This window comes from Glycine max, chromosome 13 (genome assembly GCF_000004515.6).
Source record: "Glycine max cultivar Williams 82 chromosome 13, Glycine_max_v4.0, whole genome shotgun sequence".
NCBI classification, from domain to species: domain Eukaryota; kingdom Viridiplantae; phylum Streptophyta; class Magnoliopsida; order Fabales; family Fabaceae; genus Glycine; species Glycine max.
Window position 1 is genome coordinate 3,771,112 of NC_038249.2, and position 23,441 is coordinate 3,794,552.

Genomic DNA, 23,441 nt, shown 5'->3' on the forward strand with positions numbered 1-23,441 from the left:
ACCCAATTCTTCCTTTAGTCATTTTCAACATGCAGAACTATCAACATGCAAAGAGATCTGATTCTGCAAAAGCCAGGATCAACAGAAAACGTATTATGCAACAGAAGCGACATGGTCATGCTCAGTCATCTTCACAACCAACACTTAACTGCATTTTAGAATATAATAGTGAGACATCTCATATAGCATGTTCTGCAAGAAATTAATTTACTTAGCTGCCTTAATCACATTTTCTTTTGTTTTTCCTCTATTTTTTAGTGATTGCGTCTGATTCATCAAAAAGTGAAGATTCTGAATCCACACAAGGTACTGAAAAAAAAAATGTTTCATCCTCTTTTTTGCTATGGTTTACACATTGCTATTATATGTATTTATAATTTATGTCATCACTAATAGTCAGCCTATAATCAAGAAACAATGAAATGCTTCATCCTCGATTTTTTTCATCTTCTAATTTTATTGTAGTTTCTGTACATCTAAAACAAGTATTTGGATCTTCGTTTGAATGTGAATCTATTGTTTAGTTCACAATTAACTCAATTCTGCCTTTAGTCATTTTCAACATGCAGAACTATCAACATGCAAAGAGATGTGATTCTGCAAAAGCGAGGACCAACAGAAAACGTGTTATGCAGCAGAAGCGACATGATCATGCTCAGTCATCTTCACAACCAACAGTTAATTGCACTTCAGAATATAATAGTGAGACATCTTATATATCATGTTTTGGAAGAAATGAATTTACTTAGCTGCCTTAATCACATTTTCTTTTGTTTCCTCTCTATTTTGTAGTAATTGTTTCTAATTCATCAGAAAGTGAAAATTCTGAATCCACACATGGTACTGGAAAAAAAATGTTTCCTGCTCTTTTCTGCTATGTTTCAAATATTGCTATTATATATATTTATAATTTATGCAGGTTCAGTCTCTAATTTTATGACTCCCTTCGAGGATTGTCAATCTCCAACTAATCAGCCTGTAATCAACACTGAAGGTAATGACTATAATTCTGATTTCCAGTTTCAGATGCTACTCTACATGTTCTTAAGTTAATATTCAAAATTCTGATCATGATATTGTACTATGATATTGAACAATTTCAAGATATTTTGATCTTGGTGATTAACTCATCCAATGTAGATATTGTAATGCACAAATGTGGTATGATGAAAGAATATCAAAAAATAAGAATTATCAGAATCCAAGGTTCAGTTTATGTTGTGGAGATGGCAGAGTTGAATTGCCATTATTACAAAATCCACCCACATATCTGCAACAACTTCTATTTCATGATGATACAATTGATAGTAAAAATTATCAACATAACTTGCAAGCATACAACATGATGTTTGCCTTTACTTCTGCTGGAATTAAGCTAGATAAAACAATTAATAATTCAAGAGGACCTCCTACGATCAGAATACAGGGGCAACCATGCCATAGAATAGGCAGTCTATTACCAATGCTTGGCAAAAAACCCAAATTTGCACAACTATATATCTTTGACACAGAAAATGAAGTGCAAAATAGAATTAATGTCATGAGGTAGAAGTTCTTTTATTTCTGTCAGTGAGAAAATTATTCATTCACTTTCAATACTTTGTGCAATTATCAATATTTTTAAATATTGTTTTTTCAGTCAATATTCCGGAATTCAGAATCATATTGTTTCAGCTTTAAGTCACATGCTAGATCAACACAATTCTCATGCTAAAAGTTTTAGAATGGCCAGAGATAGATTGGCAGCTGATCAAGCCAATAATATCAAATTGCAACTCATAGCTGCTCGGGGAAAAGATGGTCGTGTATATAATATGCCTAATGTTCTGGAAATTGCTGCACTTATTGTTGGCGATTTTCATCCAGGCTCAAAAAGAGACATTATTGTTGAAACTCAAAATGGAGAATTACAAAGAATCCATGAACTTCATCCTAGCTATCTACCACTGCAGCATCCTCTACTCTTTCCTTATGGAGAAGACGAATATAGAGCTGACATACTTCATCGTTGTACTTCATCCAGCAAAAAAAGAAAATGAAACCGTCTGACAATGAGAGAGTGGTTTGCTTATAGACTTCAGTCCAGGTCAAATGAAGCACAGACTTTATTGCATTCTTGAAAATTATTTCAACAATTCATTGTTGAAGGTTATACCATGGTGGAATCTGAAAGACTTAGCTATATCAGAAACAACCAAAAGAAGCTTAGAGTTGATAAGTATTCTAGCTTACAAACTTCATTGGATACTGGAACAGCTAAAGGCTTAACCAAGGGAAAAAGGGTCATCTTACCCTCAACGTTTGTTGGGAGCCCACGTTATATGGATCAACTTTACTTTGACGGTATGGCAATATGCAATCATGTTGGTTTTCCAAATCTTTTTATTACTCTAACCTGTAATCCAAATTGGCCTGAAATTCGTAGATTACTTTCACCTTTGAATCTCAAACCGACAGACAGGCTAGATATTGTATCACGAATTTTCAGATTAAAATATGAACACATGCTGTCAGACTTAACAAAGGGTCAATTACTTGGAAAAGTGGTTGCATGTAAGTTGACCATCATTTTTATGCTTAAATACAAATATAACTTGGTCATTTGGCCATTTTTGTTTGTTGTATAACGCAGATATTCATGGCTAAAATATTACAATTTAACCAACACTTTTACAGATATGAAATACAGAATTATACTTACCATCATAAGATTATCTTTTGTGAATCACAGATATGCATTTTATAGAGTTTAGTTGATCATCAATTTTTATACTTAAATTAAATACAAATATTAGTTGGTCATTTGGAGATTTTTCTTTGTTCTATAACGTAGATATTAATAGCTAAAATATTACAATTTAACCAACACTTTTACAGATATGAAATACAGAATTATACTTACCATCGTAACTTTATCTTTTGTGGATCACAGATATGCATACTATAGAGTTTCAAAAGCGAGGACTCCCTCACGTGCATTTACTACTATTTCTACATCCAGACAATAAATATCCATCTTCAACTGACATTGATAAGATAATATCAACTGAAATACCTTCCCATGAAGATGACCCATAACTCTACAGATTGGTGGAGAACCATATGATACATGGCCCATGCAGAATTTTACAACCCAACTCTCCATGTATGAAAGAAGGCAAATGCAGTCGTTTTTATCCTAAACAATTTCAGCCTCAGACTCTTTTGGATTCAAACGGTTATCCAATCTATCGTAGAAGAAACAATGGTCATTCAATTTCAAAGAATGGTGTTATAATTGATAACAGATATGTAGTACCTTACAATCCAAAATTACTGAAAAAATATCGGGCTCATATAAATATTGAATGGTGTAATCAAAGTACTTCAATCAAATATTTATTTAAATACATAAACAAAGGCTATGACAGGGTGACTGCTGTTATGCTTTCTGATAGCGATAATGCAGCTCAAAATGTAAATATTCATAATGATGAACTTAAAGAATATCTAGATTGCAGGTAATTTCATCTTAACCTGCATAATTTATTATCTCACTATTATTTTTACTAACCAAGCTATATCACAGATACATTTCTCCCTGTGAAGCTGCTTGGAGAATATTTGCTTTTCCAATCCATGGCAGAAAGCCTGCTGTTGAGAGATTGTATTTTCATCTTCCAGATCAACACAACATTATTTATGAAGATCATGATGATATAGATGATGTACTATCGAAACCAACTATTTTAGATTCAAAATTCCTAGCTTGGATGAACACTAATAAAGATTTTGATGAGGCCAGAAATCTAACTTATTCCCAATTTGTGTCAAAGTTTGTATATAATAAAAGAAACAGATCATGGCAACCCAGAAAAAAAGGATATACCATTGGAAGACTCATATGGGTACCACCAACCACAGGAGAATTGTTTTATTTAAGAATGATGCTTGGCAACTGCAAAGGACCTACTTCATTTGAGGATATCAGGACTGTTGCAAATATCCAATATCCAACATATAGAGAAGCATGTTTTGCAATGGGCTTTCTACAAGATGACACGGAATATGTTGAGGCAATCAAAGAGGCCAAGGATTGGGGCACAACTAATTATCTAAGGAAATTGTTTGTATTAATTTTGTTAACAGGTGCCATGAGCAAACCTGAAGAAGTTTGGAATCAATGTTGGCATTGGCTAGCTGATGACATTGCATATCAATATACTAAATCAACAACCAACTTAGGTAGGTTGTAACAGTTTTTATGTTCCACAGCAATGGTCACAATCATTCACTACAAACTTCATTTTTCTTTTTTATTGACTAACAACTTTCTTTTTTTTTCTTAGAAATTAAGATCAATGATGATACTCTTAGAAATTTGACAATGATTGAAATTGAACAACTATTGCACATAAACCAAAGATCACTAAAAGACTATCCTACAATGCCATATCCTCAGGATATCAATCTCACATCCTACCTACAAAACAACTTGGTATTATCAAAACTCGACTACAACCATGATGAAACGAGATCAGAATTTGAACATCTTTTTGGCATCCATGACAGGCAATATACCTATTCATACATTATAAATTCTATTAATGACAGTTAACATCTTATAAAAAATGGTCATTGCGAATTATAAATTATATTAATGCTTTTAATATTCTATTAATAACAGACAATCTACCCTCACTTAATTGTTTCCATCAATGACTAAATTAATCTTCATTTCAATATAACATCAGCTTACCTATCAATGCAGATGAACAAAAAACAATTTATCACAGAATTATCCAAATTGTCAACAACAATGAAGGTGGAATGTTTTTTCTATACGGATTTGGAGGCACAGGAAAAACATTCATATGGAGCATTAGCAAGTTCATTGAGAGCAGAAAATCAAATTGTAATTATTGTTGCTTCTAGCGGAATAGCCTCTCTATTATTACTAGGAGGCAGAACTGCACATTCTAGATTTAAAATTCCTGTACCAATTTTTGAAGACTCAACATGTAATATCCATCAAGGCATCGAATTAGCAGAATTATTGAACCAGACAAGCCTAATAATTTGGGATGAAGCACCAATGGCCCACAAATTCTGTTTTGAAGCACTTGATCAAAGTTTAAGAGATATTATCACAGATAAATCAAAGTCAAATCAAATATTTGGAGGCAAAGTTATAGTATTTGGTGGAGATTTTCGCCAAATACTACCAGTCATCCCAAGAGGAACGCGCTCAGACATTGTAAATGTAGCAATCAATTCATCCTATCTATGGGATTCATGTGAAATATTGACCTTGACAAAAAACATGCGCTTACACATCAATCTAGAATCAGTTGATGAACAAGAAACTGTCACATTTGCTAAATGGATTCTAGACATTGGAGATGGAATTATAGATGATGAAAATGATGGTTATGCTACAATTCAAATTCCTGCTCATCTACTCATTACTCAATATGATGATCCAATGAGTGCTATAGTCAAATCAACATTCCCAGACTTAGATCAGCACCATAATAATCCTAAATTCTTTAAATCGAAGGCAATACTGGCTTCAACAAATGAAATGGTAGAACAAATCAATGATTACGTGCTATCCTTCATTCCAGGTAATTATATCATTACTTATTTAATTGTCACTTGCTTAGACAAAAATGTAACCACTGAAATTGAAATTTTGCAAATCATAGCTGACCACATGGAATATCTAAGCTCTGATTCCATTGATAAATCAGAAACCAGTGAGAATTCGTATTTCCAATCAATTACTACTGAATTCCTTAATTCATTGAAAACATCCGGTTTGCCAACTCATTCTATCAAACTTAAAATTGGAAGTCCTATAATGCTGTTAAGAAACCTTGACCAAAATCAAGGTCTATGTAACGGTACTAGATTAGTGGTAACAAAGATGGCAAAACATGTAATTGCAGCTGAAATTATCTCAGGTAAAAACATTGGCCTAGCTGTTTATATTCCAAGAATGTCAATGTCTCCTTCACAATCACCCTGGCCGTTTAAACTATTAAGAAGACAATTTCCGATTATGCTATCTTATGCAATGACAATAAACAAGTCACAGGGACAATCACTATCCATGGTTGGACTTTATTTGCCGAAACCGGTATTCACTCATGGCCAATTATATGTTGCAATGTCAAGGGTCAACTCAGCAAAAGGATTAAAAATTCTTATTCATGATGATGAGCAGAAAAGCATGAATTCCACCACCAATGTAGTATACAAAGAAGTGTTCAGAAACATTAAAACTTAAATTTCAGTTGTTTAATATCAGATTCAATTCTGTTGTCATGCTTTTTCAAACAGTTCTATTCTTTAATAATCAATTGTTCAATATTATATTATCACTGCATTATATAATTTAAGTTATTACAACCTTCAATACAATTCAATTGATATTAAATATTGAGAATTCACAATCAATTTCAATTCTTTTCTGATGTGTTCTGAAACAGTGCTCCTCTTTTGTGATCACTTCTTGCAAACAATTCCATTGATTTTAAATACTAAGAATCTAGCAAGAATAACAACAACCAATCTATAATTTTTTAAATAACAATGACAATTCCATTCATATCACCACTTTCACACAGACACACATCGAGAAAAATACACACATATATATATACACGTGGTTTTATTAATAGCAAAATATGCTAGATCAGTTAAACATCTTATCTTTTAAATCACATTATAAATAAAAAAACTAAGGATAAATAAGGCTGACTAAGTAGTGGTAGTAGTAATTAGTGGACTACAATACTTTGGAACTTGATATGTCTGGGAGAATTAAAGTCCTCACAGAAAATCCTTTTCATTTTGTTTTAATTTATTTCAGTTTGAATTTCAGTTTTTTTACTCTATCTTGCCTATTCTTCTCTATTTTCTAACGTCCCTCCATTTTAAGCATTTTTTAGAAACTACACACACAACAGTTTCACAGGGCCATTTATTGAGAAGATATGGGTGACGACAGAGTTGATACTGCAATTACTTCAAGCACGGGAACGTGTAAAATACTTTAATGATTAGGTGAATTTTAAATTATTAATCTATTAATTAATCTATCAAGCCGGAAACCTCATGGAAAAAATTAAGGAATTTAAGGCCCAACTATTATATGCACACCACAAACAACACTAAAGTCCAATCACTTCTAAAACCATTCAGAAAAAAACCCTTCGGTTACTTCCACAACTATTCACGTTGAGGCTCTTCATATCATCACTTCCTTTCACATTCAAGAAGCAACCATTCACTTACACCGTTTCCAACATAAACCTACCGCCACTTATGCCATCGAAAAGATAAATCAATTAACCAAGTGCACTCAACTATTAACCCATATTACCCGTTCCTCTGCAAACATCATCTTAACATCAAATCACCATACTTTTACTTCAGAAAAACCCAACATGAGTACCTCATCCTCCACCGCTTCAACCAGAGTAAGGAGCCACTCTTACAAAGTTTATATCTTGCAATGCATTATTTTTTCGTTTAAACTTTTGACATTAGCAAATCTTTTGTTCATGCAGATCAGATATCCAATTGTGAGACCACCTGCAATCATGCAATTCAGAGTAGCTTTCCACAATGACCAGGTTATAGTTTAAAATACAAAAAACTTTTTTTCCTTACCTTGCATCTATTGGTTATTGCTTACATTCCATTTGCATGGTTTTTGATTGATCATGTCATTTCTCTTCGTTTTGTTTTTTCCCTGTTTCCTGCTTTGCGTGTTCTATTTTTTCCTATTTGTACTGACTTCCATGCTTCCATTGCATTTGCATGCTTTTCAATTCACCACATTTTAAATATATAGCATTTTGCTTTGACTGTGGATTTCGCGTGGAAGTTTATATCATTTTCATTTAGTTCCTTTAACTTTTTTCATTTTCTCTTTTGACATATTATTTCTTTTCATACATTTTCTTGCTTTTTATATTCAGACATTCATAGAGATACCTCCATTTTACCATGAACAATGGGCACCCAATTACCCATACGAAGTTCGGTTCAAATACAATGGAGCAACCTACCCAATACGGGTCCAACAACACCGATGAAGATATTTTTTTGCAGATGGACTCTTAGAGGTCAGGGCAGATTTAAAAATTTACGAGTCTATTATCATCAACTTCTTTGCCTGCGATGATAATACCATCTTTGATCTACATTTTACACCTCCCCTGAATCAACAAACATGTGGTAGACCAATACTTCATTCCCGTGTACATGCCTGGAGAACTGAAATTACCCAATGTATACTGGGTGCTCCCCAACCACTGGTAATATACAATCACATTAACTTGCATTATTATGAGAATTTCAATAACATTATTAATCTCTATAAATGATCCGCAGGAAATCCCATCACATGCAAGGAAATATCTGAAACAATGTGAGAATCACTTGACAATTTTAAGGAAGAATGCACCTCCTCTGCAATGGGACGTCGTTACACTTGACCGCGACATTAAAGATAAAAGTATCGTCCGGCCATGGTACAAGTTTCTCAGGGAAAACGATTTCCATCACGGAGATGAGGTATCATTCTATTACCGGCCACATGAAAGAATTTGGGAAATAGTCATCAGAAGAGAAAGGAAGTGGCTATAATTTTCGCTTTATATGTGATTATATTTTGTTTTATATATAATTATGTTTTATTTATTTTCTCTGAACAATCTCTATTTCATCAACATTATAATTATATATCTATTTAATATTCAATTATACTCCTGTGATTGCAATTTTATTAACTAAGTGACCCGTGCGTACGCACGGGTTACAGACTAGTATCATTTATTTTCCTTCATGGTGACGAAAACCAGTCAAAAAATCCACCATTTAATATTATATGATTTGAATGGTTGGGAGTTGAATAAAGAAGTTGCAAGTTTCCCATAGGACACCTCAAATGCAGCGCAACAGGGTTAGGGACAAATAGCAATAAATTAAAGACCATTGTCTTTGAATTTTGTCACTACGCTGCACTAGGAAGCAGAAACGAGAAGAAGAAAAAAAATGATACGTATAAGACAAATTAACGTGCAGTACATACCCGATCCTTGCTATTCTGGGATTTCAAAGGCGAGCCATTATAAAATAAATAAATTCACTAGTATTTCCATCCCCGTTCCATCCTCCTCTTATTCTTCTTCTCTCTTCATTCTTTTTCAAGTCTCCATCCATTTGCATCCAGTGAAGATAAGTTTAAAGGCTTGAATTCAAGCACACAAGATTAGCCTAAGCTAGAAGTTAAATTCCTAAAGGACATTACCCCACAATTGGAAAAAAGAGCTAGAAGTAAATTGTCCAATGATACCAAAATAAATTCAAGAACATGAAATAATCGAACCTACTTTTCCTATATCAACTTAAAGGAGCAAGGAAAGCTTACAAAACCTTTTCCCCTTCTTACTTTCTTGAAAAGTAAGCAGAGGATTGAAGCATTTACCTATCAAGTTCAGTAACTTTCACACTTACACATCACAAGATTCAGTTTTTCAGTAGGAGAAAAATGATGACAATGAAATATGCCTCTATAGCTCAACTCAATTTTCGGATTAACAAGTTGAGCTCGCGAGTAAATGAGTTCAGCATGACCTAGAGTAAAAAACAATGATGTCAAACAAATTAGTTATCTACTCATCCAATGTTTTGGTGAATAGATGCAGATCCAACCCAACTATCATTCAATCATATGCCTCACTCCATATATAAAAATGAAATCATCGAGCTATATAAAAAGGGTTTTGAAATAATAGAAGAAAATAAAAAACCTTTGTTCCCTGGGTACGAGAGACGAGGGTTTTGCCAACAAGAACATGATGTCTCTCGACTCTGCCGCACTTGTAGAAACCAACAAGCCCTTCCAGCGCTGAGGCTCGCACCTGTGAGAAAGGGTCCTTCGTGAACCTTAACAGCACCGCGAGCAATAAACTGTGTCGAACCTCAAACTTTGCACTAGCGACGTGAACCACTCGTCGTCGAGGTGGAGGCACATGAGCGAGGGGGTGAGGCTCATGCAGGTACCAGAAGAGGAGAGGTGAGAGGGCGAGGTTTGGACAGTGAGTGAGTGAGGGTCTGAACGTATCTTTAATTTGTAAATTAAAATAGTTCGCAAATCTCGTTGTTTTTACAAAAAAAAACCTCGTTAAACACAGAATTCCACAACAGTTTTTGTAACGCCGTTGTCGTTGAACTCTTCCTGTTTACAAAATTATTACCGTCATATATTCTACGATAGTTATTTAGAATCGACGTCTTTTGGTGTCATAGAATGTACTCTTTTTAGTCGTGAAAAAAAATATTATTCCTTAATCCATTACTGATCTTTCTTTTTTTTTACTGCTGGGTGGACAAAATGTTTTAGTGTATCTCAACTTTTGTTATTTTATGAAATTATATTGATCACGCTTTGTCATTTTGAAAACATATTTGGACATCGATACAATATATTTTTATATTCTAAGATGTTTGCCAAGAAGTTTTCTGATTTTTTTTTTAATTTTAAAAGAAAAAGAGAACACATTTTATTAAGTACCAGTTTGGAAATTAATATAAAAAAATATAAAAATGTTTTGATTCCCTCTTTTATCTTATATTTAGTACTTTTTTCATCTCATTCTTTTTTTATTAAATTATTTATCATTTTTATTACTTTTTTTCTTCTTCTTATTTTTACCCGAATTCTCCCAAAATAGGGTACATGTTTGTTTTATCATATAATCCTTATATGAAATTACTAAACATATTTTTACTTTTTTTTTCATCTCATTTTTATCCTATATATTTTGTTATCTTTATATGTCACTTATTTTTGCATCACATATATTTTTTACTTTCTCATAGTATCTTTTTTTTTTATCTCTATTTCTTGATGCCAATCCACCTCATTTCGACGTGTGCATTTATCATTATTCATCCTTATATAAATAGGAATAATTACTGTGTTTGTTTTTTCCATTTTGAACCCATCAAATGAAGTTCAAGCAAGCGTAAGAATTTATTTCTTCTCACACTTAGATAAGTATAACGTGTATATCAACATGCTCATTATTATTTGACGAGATTCTACTCCTTCAATAAATTTTATTAATGTTTTGTCAAAATAAAAAATATTAACATAATATATTTCATTAAAAAATAAAAGTCTTAAATAATTAAAGATGAAATCTTAACACATGAGAATCTCATTTTGTTTTACCACTTGAGAGAATATCTTTCCCCTAACATCTAGATAACACCTAAGGAGAGAAGAAAGAAATAAAAGTACAATAGATGAGAAAATATATTAAAATTGTGAAAAAAAATTATTTTTTATAATATCATCAATCATAAATTATTATTATATATATCTAATAATAAATTTATTAACTTTAAAAATAATTACTTTAAAATCACACTAAAATTATTAGTGTTTTTTTACGGGGTAAAATTGATTAGTTACGTCTCAGTACTAATTCATTTAACTTATAAAATTTAATTCCGATTAATATCATATCATACTCTAAATAAACGACCCCCGACTCTCCAACAAAACTTAAAACCTTTTCATTCATCATTCCTTCCTTCGAATCCCCAAGCACACATCAATGGCAACCAAAACCTCCACTCCAAGTTCTCAATCCCCAAAACTCTCTCGTCTCCGCCCTCAATACATTCCCAACCACATCCCCGACTCCTCCTACGTCTGCATCTTGGACACCACCCTCCGCGACGGCGAACAATCCCCGGGAGCCACCATGACAGCAAAGGAGAAGCTCGACATCGCACGGCAGCTGGTGAAGCTGGGCGTGCACATCCTCCAGCCCGGCTTCCCTTCTGCGTCGAACAGTGACTTCATGGCCGTCAAAATGATAGCACAAGAGGTTGGCAATGCTGTTGGTGATGATGGTTATGTGCCTGTCATTGCTGGCTTCTGTCGGTGCGTTGAGAAGGACATTTCTACTGCATGGGAGGCTGTGAAGTATGCTAAGAGGCCACGGCTTTGTACTTCCATAGCTACGAGCCCTATTCACATGGAGCACAAGCTGAGAAAGAGTAAAGATCAGGTGATTCAGATTGCCAGGGATATGGTCGAGTTTGCACGGAGTTTGGGTTGCAATGATATTCAGTTCGGTGCTGAAGATGCTACTAGGTACGAGTCTTTCATTTGTCTTACTCTTTTTGGATCACGTTTTTAGTCTTTATATTTTAAAATAAACATATTTAGTATTTCATTTTTGTAAATTTTGGTTTTTTCATCAAATTCAAAAGGCATGATTGATAAGAAATTAGCATAATGTGATTAAAGTATGTTTTCACATTGAGAGAGAATGACCAAAACTGCAAATCTTGCAAAAAAAGTAGAGAACTAAATATCTTTATTTTAAAATAAAAAATTAAAATTATATATTTTAAAAAATAAGAAAATTGGATGTATTTATTTTTAAATAGGATCAAAATTAACGATTTTAAAAAATAAAGAGATCAAAATTTCTTTTAAAATGTTTATGAGAAATGCTAGGAACATCTCTCACACTTTCCTATTCATGATTAACTAAAATTTATTAAAAATTTCTCATTTTAGCAATTGTCAATTTTAAATCAGAAAAGAAACATTAAATAAGAAATATAATTTATGGAAATATAAGATTGGTCTAATGCTAAAAAGAGAAGGAAAGAAAAATAAATCAGAGTTCAAATTTTTTCACTGACAAAAACTAATCATATTTACAATTAATAATTACTGATAAAAAGAGAGTGGTATTTACAATTAATAATTACTGATAAAAAGAGAGTGGTAGAGAAAGTATTCCTACCATTTCTTTAGAATTTTGATAATTTTATCTTTAAAGAAAATTTTCATCTTCCTTTAGACTCATTTATATCTAATTTTATAATATTGGATGAGACAAGATTCATAGATGGAAAGTATAAGTATATTTTCTTTAAAGAATTCAAGAGGTTATAGTTAATTATTTGGCTATCCACTTTATTCCTATCTGTGTTATAAATATATGTGTCAGAAGTTTAAGATCCTTATATTTTTTAGTGGCAGCCATGTTTCCATTATTTTGTGACACTTTAAGGCACTACTACAAAAGTGCTTTTTTAAGACGTGAGTTCTAAGACAGTTGTTAAAAACCGTCTTAGAGTACGGAGCGGTGGCAATTTTGTAATAAAGGAGAAAACTGTTGTCTTTAACGTCGTACATTCTAAGGCGGTTATAGACGACCGCCTTAGAATGTCTTTCGGTGGCAAACTTGTAATTATGAGGAAGTAAGACAACGACGTTTTTTTATGGAAGACCGCCTTTGTATATCATTTTCACTTTTGGTATACCCTAGCTAGCTGAGGAAGAACACTCTTACTTTACTTCTTACCCCGTGCACCCTCTCCTCCGTTTTCGCGGTTTCTTCGAAACAAAAACCCCCAAACAGCACAGACAAGAAGAACTCAAATTTTGGACATTGTTATCGACGTCACTTCTTTACAAAGTCACAGAGAAAGTTTCTAGCAAACCAAACAGCACAGACAAAGTCATACCGAGGGCACTTAAGCTTTTCCTTTTGTGAGTGTTACTTGAAGGTATGTTCTCCTGCTTTTCTTCCATTTGATTACTTCTAATGTATACTTCTTTGCATGTTGTTCCTTGTTCTGTATCGAACCGATAGTCATTGCTGAAAGGAAAAGCTACCAATTGTGTTGAGGGTTTGGCCATTTGGGGGTTTTAATGTTTCGGAGTTTGAAAACAGAGGTGAAATAAGAGAGTGACACAATCTCATATGTTAGGGCCATTTGGGGGTCATTCTTTTCCCTTTCGTATGTGCTTTCTCCCTCTCTCAAACGAAGACATTCTGAGGATACAATCTCAGATTCCTTTGCTATTTTTTCAATTACTTTGGTTATACTCATGGTGTTCACCACTGTTATTAGTATACTCATGGTGTTTGCATATTTCTGGTTAATTTCATTTAATAATGGTTTTTGGGTTTTGAATTTCTTGTCTGATTGCTCGGGTGTGCGTGTAGGTTCGTGCTGTTCTGGAGAGAGCTACAGGAGGAGTTGAGAAGGCTTTACTTGGCGTTTGAGCAACAGGTTTGGTTTTTACCGTTCTAAGCATCAGAATATTTGGGTCATGTAGTGAATTAGTTGAATATTTTAATGTTTGTTGGATGTTTCTTAATTTACTAACTAATGGAAACAAAATTGGAACTCATTGAGCTGGAAGGAAATTGATTGGCTTAAGTATAGCTACTTTTTTGTTAGTTAAAATTGCTCTATTGCTTGCTATATTGATTCAGTTTTTTGCTTAGTTAAGAGTTGTTAGGTTATATAGTATTAATTAACATGTGCATCAATCATGAGAGGCATGGATACATAGCAAGGATGTCTATCTTTTTTCAGAAAGTAGAGAAATTAGAAAGCCGAAGCTTAGTTGAACAAGGTTAATGCTGCACTATATTTAATTTCCCCTAATTAACAATGTATAATTGCTAGCTTCTATGGGTTATCTGTCTGAGGGCTGATTATCTGTCTGAAGCTAAAGTAATGTCAGATTTTTCTTAAAATAATCGAAATTTAGTTGCTTTGGGTTATCTTGTTGGTTAGTAAAATTAGAAAAAAGAATGAGCTCAATATTATTGAAGTTAGATTATCCTGTTTGTTCATGCTTTCGTTGAAGAAAATTAATTTTGCAAATTTACTGTAAAATGAGGTTTTAATCTAAAGGACTCAGGTGATAGTAAATTGATGCTTTACTTCAATTTCTTTCAGGTCTTGTTCTCTGTCATTGTCTGTTCAATCCGTAATCATGTTTATTTATATAATATTTTACCCTATGTTGAAGTTGAACATAGGCATGTGTCAAATATTTATTTTGGGGTTGTCAACTTTATTATTGTAGAATTTTATTTTGGTTACTGAATTTTACCGTTTTGCTAATTGTGGAGGCTGGAATGCAGTGTGGATTGTAATAGTATATTTTGATATTTTTTAATGTTAAAAAGGGTGGTCATTAGTCATCAGGTTGGTTAAGGTTGGAAAATATTACTATTTATACCTGGAAGTACATATTACCTTTTCAGGGTTGATGTTTTAATTTGTAAGTTGCTTTGTGTTGCATCCTTAATTTGATGGATTCTCCTTCATTATGCTTTTTGCCTACCTATATTCCTTTAGTGATTGCCTCAAAAGCTAAGTTGACAAGATGTGAAATCCTTTGCTTCTAAATTTCTTCTTTCTACTTTTTCTTTGGATTTTATTTTTTCTTGTACACGTACTGCAATCACTGTGTCAAATTGGATCTAGTATTTTCTTGGAAGCAAGTTTTCAGGTTCTTGGATTGACATGTAATTGTGACAAACTTATGCTTATTCTTTGCATTAGTGAGGCATTGTTGGCTCTGGTTTATTTCTTTTATTAGTCAAAATCTTATTGGGAAGGAGTATAAAAGGTTCTCCCAACCATTTTCAAATAGAACGTCGACAATAATTTACATTTATATATTTCCTAAACTCTTTGACCTCCTAGGCATAGATAAAAAAAAAGCTCATTTGGTTTAAATATCACCCGACAAAACATGAAGAACCTGAAACTTTTGACTTGATCCAAATCCAGCTTCAACTTTGATTAGTTGCAACACTTTGTTCCAATTAATTTATAGTATAATTCTTGAAGATAATTTCATTCCTATGTAGTAAAATAGACCAAATACAGGAGAAGCATAGTAATTGCCACAAATGTTTTAAATTCTTCCCATATTTTTTTACCTCTATCATGGTTGATTATAAGGAAAAATTGAACTCAAATCATTTCATTTAGAAAATAAGACCTCAAATTATATAAGATTGATTGAAGGAACTGATTAATAATTAAATCTTGGAAAAATTACATCCACACCTTTAACGTCTTTAGGCACCCAACAGCTAGCATGGAAGCTTGCTAAGATATCTCACAAACTTTTTGCTTCTGCCTTCTTGCTATTGGGCACATTTAGTGCTTCATTATTTTTTATTTTCCCAAATAAACTATTCAGGATATACTTTAAAAAATAAAAAATTTGAACTCTTCCAAATAAAATATGGACAAATTTTCTTTGACTAGTATAATAAAACGTTTGTGAGATATCTTAGCATTTGATGAACATAAATAACATCAAAATATAATTTGGAAACAAAAGCTTCCACCAGCAGCTCCACTTTTTTTTTTCCTAGCAGGGGTTAACTTGGAAACAACCTGTCAAAGTGCATAATCAAGCATCCATTATTTCGTACCTTTTCGTTCTTCCACGTCTTGATGCCTTAAGTTAACTTTTTCAGCTTCTGAATCAGGCTCTAGAGGTAGATATCTAGGCCCTCTTGGGTTGAATTTCCTTACTTTTTCCAATGACTTGATGAATCTCCTAAGCAGGATCACTTTTTTAAGATTGCTCCAGCTTGTAGACATTTTCTGGTTTGTTTTGTTTTGCTCCTTTGGTGCTGATTCTTCTTGTTTTTGGATCATTCCGTTCCAGGATTCTATCTTTTCTTCTTTTTGGTTCAGGCCTTCACTGTATACTCTTTCAGTTCTATTGGATTGTTTGGAGTTGTCTAAAATTGTGCTGTCATTGAGTGATTCCTTGTCTGATAAGTCATCCTGATCATCTAGAAGAATTGAATCAATTGCTTCGTCTACCATCTTGATGGCTTTATTCTATTGGCGTGCAACTTCTGGATCAGCTACGACATGGTCCTTAAATTTCATCTCTTGATCAGTCACGGGTGTACTTTCATAAGAGAAGGAAGCTCCTCTTGTTCTGCTCCCATCAAACCCTGACTCTTTTTTGTCTGCCCCATCAATTAGTGACTCGGAATTGTTTTCATCCATATTTGATACCATGTGCTTATACACCAAGTACCATAATCCTGTGTTATTATGTTTCTCTACAGGGGTCTCAGGTTCTACAACAGCACTAATATGAGCTTCATATTGTTCCTTTGTAGGGAACTCTTCAAGAGTCTCAGTTACGGGTGCACTAAATTTTGATTGTCACCTACTAAGACGGTTATCGTAACCGTCTTTATAACCCAAAATTATCTGTGCACTTTAAGACGGTTATAGAAGAAACGTTGTAATATTTGGCGCATACTAAGACGGTTATAGATAACCGTCGTAGTATTAAAACCTTACAACGACGATTTCCATAACCGTCGTAAAATAGCTTATACATTTTACGACGTTGGCATTAACGACTGTTGAAAACCGTCGTGACATGGGCATAAGAACCGACTTAAAATCCAATTTTTCTAGTAGTGAGGCCTACTTATCGGAAATATTCGCTCTCACAGCATCACTAATGGCTGTTGTTTTATTTCTTTCAAAATAAATAAATGTATTAGAAGATTAAGATCCTTCATTTTCTTTTAGTGGCAACACCATGTTTCTATTGTTTTTTACACTTTAAGGCACACCTATCGGAAATATGAATTCGCTCCCATATGGCATCACTCATGGTTGTCATTTAATTTCTTTCCAGAAATATACCATGGTGAAGCCAAAGCAACCGCCCTTCTTAATTACCTTCTTGTTGAAATTTCTTTTGTGCAGCGAGAGATTTTACTATTTTAGTTACAAGTACTAGGACGATGGACTAATTTAGGGAATTTAACAGATTATTTACTAAAATGAGGTTGTTTTAAAACAAAAATTACTGACATAAGATTGGTTTAAATTACTAATGATTATCTTCTGAATATCTAAAAAAATACACTAATGGTCAGTTTTTGACAGTTTTTTTAGACTGTAAAAAATGACATTACGTAGTTTTAAATGATCTCATACCAGTGATTCATTTTAAATAATCCTATTTTTGAAAATAATTTGTAAGAGAGACCCAAAGGTCAATCACTCTTGATATGATGTATTTTTAGTGTCAAACTTCTTTATGCATTATGTTATTTGTCTTACATGTTAATGTTAATTACTTTGAAATTCCTTCCTAAAAAAGGCCTTCACTTCTATCCCGGTAAAATCTATATTAAATTACTGTTGATATACGCCGTTGACATGATATTTTGTAGCTCATATATACGCTTGTTCTAAGTTTTAAGTATTGAATAAGGATTTAACTACACTTAATCAGTTATGTTGAATCCTTGTTTTCTCTTAAAGTAGTCTAGAATGAAATCTTTTAAATTTTAAACACCGGTTTTATATTGAGATAACTTCCTTTTTAAATGAGAAAAATAAAGATTAGGTAATTGGCAAAGAAAAGAGGAGAACAAATATATTATAGGCTAACCCGCTAGATCAATTGATTTAGTGGTTGAGAGTTTGAATAATATGTATGAGATTAAAGGCTCTATCTACCCTGTAACCATTGTTATAACAACTTGTTACGTAAAGCTACAGGAGGAAGAAGGAGAGTATTCAGAATAGAGAGAGAACTAGATATTTTCTTCTTATTCCTCCTACAATGCGCTATCATATATATAGGCACTTGTAGGGCACCAAAAGATAAGCACTACACGAAAATACAAATATTATAATGGGGAACAAGCCCTAACATCAACTCGACAAAGACATGCACTAAATAACAGAATCTAACAACGTCCAACTATGCTTTTGAAACATTAGCACTTAAACGTAATCGCAAAAACGTTGAGGAGGTGTGACCTTCCTCTGAGGCCTTCCATGCTGGGCTTCATGCATGTTGACTGGTCTATCACTCCTAATCCCTTCAAAAATCACCTTGTCCTCAAGGTGATATTTCTCCTTTAATGAAGCCCAATGTTCCCAAGATGTGTCGTCAACTGGTAAACTGGCCCTTTGCACTAGCACATGTAAACGAGGTCCATTGTTTGTGTCTACCCAACGAGTATTGAGGATAGTTAGAGGGGTGATGAGAGGATAGTTGTCGAAGTCCTTTCCAGGTAATGGAAGTGGGCTGGGTTCAGTTCTTGCATCATGCCAGAATGGCTTGAGGAGTGAGCAATGAAAGACAAGGTGGATATGTGAGTCCTACGGAAGAAGGAGCTTGTAAGCCACAGTACCTATACATTCCAAAACCTTGAAGGGGCCATAAAAACATTTAGTGAGCTTGGTCTTGTTGGGGCCCGTTAGGGACGACTGACATTGAGGACGGAGTTTGACCATAGCTCAGTCACCTTTTGCATAGTGTACTTTTGGACGGTTATTGTTTGCAAAATGTTTCATTTGAGCTTGCGCTTTTAACAATTTATGACGTAAGCTATCAAAAACTTCCTCACATGTGGTGAGTAATGTGTCCCATGCCTCTACTAAAGAAGAGCTTGTGATATACTAAAGGATTGTCGATGGTTTATTGTCGTATGTGACCTCAAATGGGGAGGTTCCAGTGCTAGTATTTTTGGAAGTATTATACGACCACTCGACCCAAGGTAAGAACTTACCCCATGGCGATGGGCGATGATGAACAAAGGCACGCATAAATTGCTCAATTATGCGGTTCATAACCTCAGTTTGACCATTAGATTGAGGATGATAAGTCAAGCTTAAGTGTAACTTTGTGCCAGATAGCTTAAACAGTTCTTGCCAGAACTTACTAATAAACAAGGGTTCTCTGTCGAAGACTAAGCTCCGAGGCATGCCGCGAAGCTTGGAAACTATGTCCAGGAAAAGAGTGGCAACTTGATAGGCAATATATTGAGATGGAAGAAGGCCCAAATGAATACCTTTGGAGAATCGATATACAACCACCAGTATTGTGGTGTTTCCTTTATATATCGGTAATTCGACAATGAAAATTGAGTGATAAGTTCTCCTATGGCTGAGTAGGAAAAGGTAGTGGAGATACAATCCTGCTGGTTTCCTGGTCACATATTTGGTGTATCGACAGTTGAGGCACTGTGCAACAAAATCATGAACGTCCTGTCGAATAGAATTCCAGGTGAATTTGTCATGTAGTTTGGCCAAAGCTTTTGTGACACCCATATGACTGCCTGTGGGTGTGGAGTGGAATTTATGCAACAAAAGCCTGATGAAGTTCAGTTTGTTGGGCAGCCAAATGCGACCATTTTGTAAGACCAACCCATCACTGTAAGTTAGAGTAGGACGATTGGTTGGGTTCTCTTGTAAGCCTTGTCGTAGAGCATTAAACTCGGGGTTATCAGCTAGCTCTCCTTTTAGTTCATCTATAAAAATGAAATATGGCATTAAAAAAGTGAGGACCATTCCCTTGGAATGGTCAAAGGTACAAGATAAGGCATCTGTGACCACATTGGAGTGGCCAAAGCGATATTGTATGATAAAATCATATCCCATTAAACGTGTGAGATACTTCTGTTGCTCCGGTGTCTGGATAGTTTGAGCCATTAGTTCCTTGAGACTCCTATGGTTAGTGAGAATAATCAATACCCAATAGGTATTGTCTGCATTTTTTTACGGCAGCTGTTATGGCGCATAATTCACTAACATAGGTGGAGGCTTGAAGAAGCTTAGGGCACAATGGTTTACTGAAAAAAGCTATGGGGTGCTGGTAGGCATAGCACTGGTGCTGAGCTGACTGTAACGACCCGCCTCATCACTACGGTATCCACACTCTAATATTCGATGATTTCAATTTTTATTTTTTTTTATAAAAAGAACTTCCTTAATTTTTGACTATGAAAATAGAAGTGATTTTATCACAACATAAATTCATCCAACAACACGCCATTACTTAAGTGAATATGCATAATTACCTAGAAACAATAATTCGATACACGTCATACATATAACGAAAATTAAATGTGTTCATAGATATAATTAAAATCCTAGTTTTACATCTTTAACTCAACAAAATAAAACTTAAAAACCAACTACGGAGGAGTTGATTACAAAATACAACTCTCTCCCAAAATAACGCAAACGTCAATCACGTCGACTCGGCGGCTCCTCACCAGAATCTTACTCCCTGCACCCTATCACTGTCATTCTGCTCCCACGAACAAGGTTCGTGATCATCACAGGTATCAACCACATGATACAAAATTGCAAGGGTGAGTTCATTATAAAAAGAACCAATACCAATTCCAAATAACCACAATTAGCAAGGAACATAGGCAAACATGATGAGCATACACAACAATCATTATTCAACACTCATATCCAACAAATATTCATCATCCACATTCAACAATTACTCATCATCCATCCATGGACCCAATCAAGACTGCACAGAATGATGCATGCACCTGACTCAACACTCAGATGCAATGTGGTACGTACCAACAACAACCAAATCTCAGGAAATTGCCTAAGCGTGTCCACACGATACTCTCACTTAGGGAACTGTGCTGAGTTTGTCGAGACCACCCAGTTGTGCACGTAACAGCCCCCCTCCCATAGGTGATCAGCCTGGGAGCCCAAAGGTGTTCCCTACCAGGTGACAGCCCCCTAGTACAAAGTACACTTGGCCACAGTTACTCTATTTCCTGTGTTGTATGAGCTATGATCACGGCCAAAAGTAAGTGCCAAAGACCATGGACCAATTAAAGCGCCTAAGCATCCCCTCAGAAATGCTTAGATTCTCTAACCACGCTAGTTACCCACGTCTGGGCCATCCGACAAGGTCAGTGCACTCTACCCCCCATGACATACACTTCATACGACGTATGTTTGTGGCCAAAAGCTAGTGCCAAAGACCCTAGAAGGTCAGTGCACAGTGCCCCCCACGAACATACACAACATGCACATGCTAATGCATTTCCAACATCAATCAACATTCCATTTCCATGTCATTCTCAACATGACGTTATCAACAACAACAACAACCTTATTTTATACTCACATATTCCTCAATAATAACAATTCATGTTGACATGGTCTTTATTAACAACATCATCTCAAATCAATATCATCATTATCATCACATATCAATTAAAATCCTCAATAGCAACATCAACAACAAATTGCATTTCGCACATATATACATACATATCTTTCATGCCTGAGATTCACACTCACAGGTCTTCAAACAACACAAATCAAACAACCACAACAATATCATTCATCACAATACACACACACACACACACACACACACACACACACACACACACACACACACACACACACACACACACACACACACACACACACACACACACACACACACATATATATATATATATATATATATATATATATATATATATATATATATATATCGCATCCCATTAGTTAAAACGTAATTTTCTTTGAAGAAAAATCAGCATGCAACAGGGACAGGCAGATATCCTCATAGCTAGGTTCCCTGACCCTAACTATGGTGTTAAAACGGTAAATTTTATAATAAACTCCCCTTACCTATCGTGAGCTACCCCGCGGATTCCTCGTCGCATCACTTGAAGATTCCTTTTTGTCCTTGCTCGTCGATTCCACGCAAGCCTCTACCGTGCCAAAACGAAGGAGACTTAGTATGGATTTCAGAAAACAAAGCTAGTAACAATGCTCTGGGTCAAACACCCACATCACTATGAAAGAGCTGAGAGCATTTCGGGTTTTACAAAGGAACATCATTAGGAAATTCCGACCACGCCAATGTGACCGGAGTTCAATGTAGGTTACGAAAATAACATGCATTTCAAAGGAAGCATAAGACATGCAATGGCGGTTCCAAAGTCAGAAAAGATGCAAAGACAAGAAACAAGCGTAGAATCATGGTTACGTCGAAAGAAAATGAAAGGTCAGATTAGGGTTTCATTCTCTATCGAAACCGCAAGCCAAGTTGGAAGATTCCGCTTTGGTTGAAGGGTTCCTCTCGGTGTGGGGTTTCAATGGAGAACAACGATGGTTTGTGGTGGCTAATGGTGGCTATGGGTGATGGAGAAAGTGATTGGGACTTTAGAAATGGCTTTGGAAGAAAGAAAGAAAGAAGAAGAAATGACGTTTTTCCTAAGCTACACGAAAGCAAAGGCTGAAGTGCTTAAATAAGAAATGCTCTCGGGAACGGAAGCTTCTAGCACACTCCAGACATTTTCTCAAAGATCCCAACGGTCAAATCATGGAAAAGTGTCTTGTGAAGTTGAAGACCAAATTTAGAGAAGATCCAACGGTTAACGAAGGCTGGGAAGCATTTTTACTGAGGCAGCTTCATGTAGCTTTCTCTAGAAGTTTCATTAAGAGGCTTCCTCCAGAAGCTTCCTCGTGGCTTCTTTGAGAAGCTTTCTCAAGAGGCTTCTTTGAGAAGCTAGATCCTTATCTATCCACACCCCTCTATTAACTAAATTAACCTCCTTAAAAATAATTTCGGATGAAAATAACGCAACAAATAATCAAACATCAAACATAATTACTAATAATATATAGATATATATATCAAGGTGTTACACTGACTGCCTCTAGTAACGCATGAAAGGATAGTAGGGCCTCCGGTGACCAGATGAGATGTTCCTTGGTCAAGGGATGAATCAGAGGGGCTTCTATGGTAG

General features: G+C 34.7%; 1 protein-coding gene, 1 long non-coding RNA gene and 3 pseudogenes across 2 annotated transcripts in view; 4 read left to right on the forward strand and 1 right to left on the reverse strand.

Annotated features, from left to right (window-relative positions):
- The first annotated feature begins 872 nt into the window (after nt 1-872).
- On the forward strand, nt 873-3,220 carry LOC121173364 (uncharacterized; annotated as a pseudogene).
- On the forward strand, nt 2,935-4,998 carry LOC106795595 (uncharacterized; annotated as a pseudogene).
- On the forward strand, nt 4,427-8,640 carry LOC102659864 (uncharacterized; annotated as a pseudogene).
- Nucleotides 8,641-9,130: 490 nt separating this feature from the next.
- Nucleotides 9,131-10,395, reverse strand: LOC112998748 (uncharacterized). The gene is made up of 2 exons (XR_003263797.2): nt 9,807-10,395; nt 9,131-9,630 (listed from the first exon to the last, which is right to left on the reverse strand). It is a non-coding gene; the product is annotated as an uncharacterized lncRNA (long non-coding RNA).
- A 1,178-nt stretch (nt 10,396-11,573) lies between these two features.
- Nucleotides 11,574-23,441, forward strand: part of LOC100778148 (probable 2-isopropylmalate synthase) — a 46,356-nt gene continuing 34,488 nt past the window's right edge. The window contains exon 1 of the mRNA XM_014766178.3: nt 11,574-12,166. Within this exon, the coding sequence (XP_014621664.2) occupies nt 11,622-12,166 (545 nt within the window). The 5' untranslated portion in view covers nt 11,574-11,621. The remainder of the gene's footprint in view (nt 12,167-23,441) is intronic.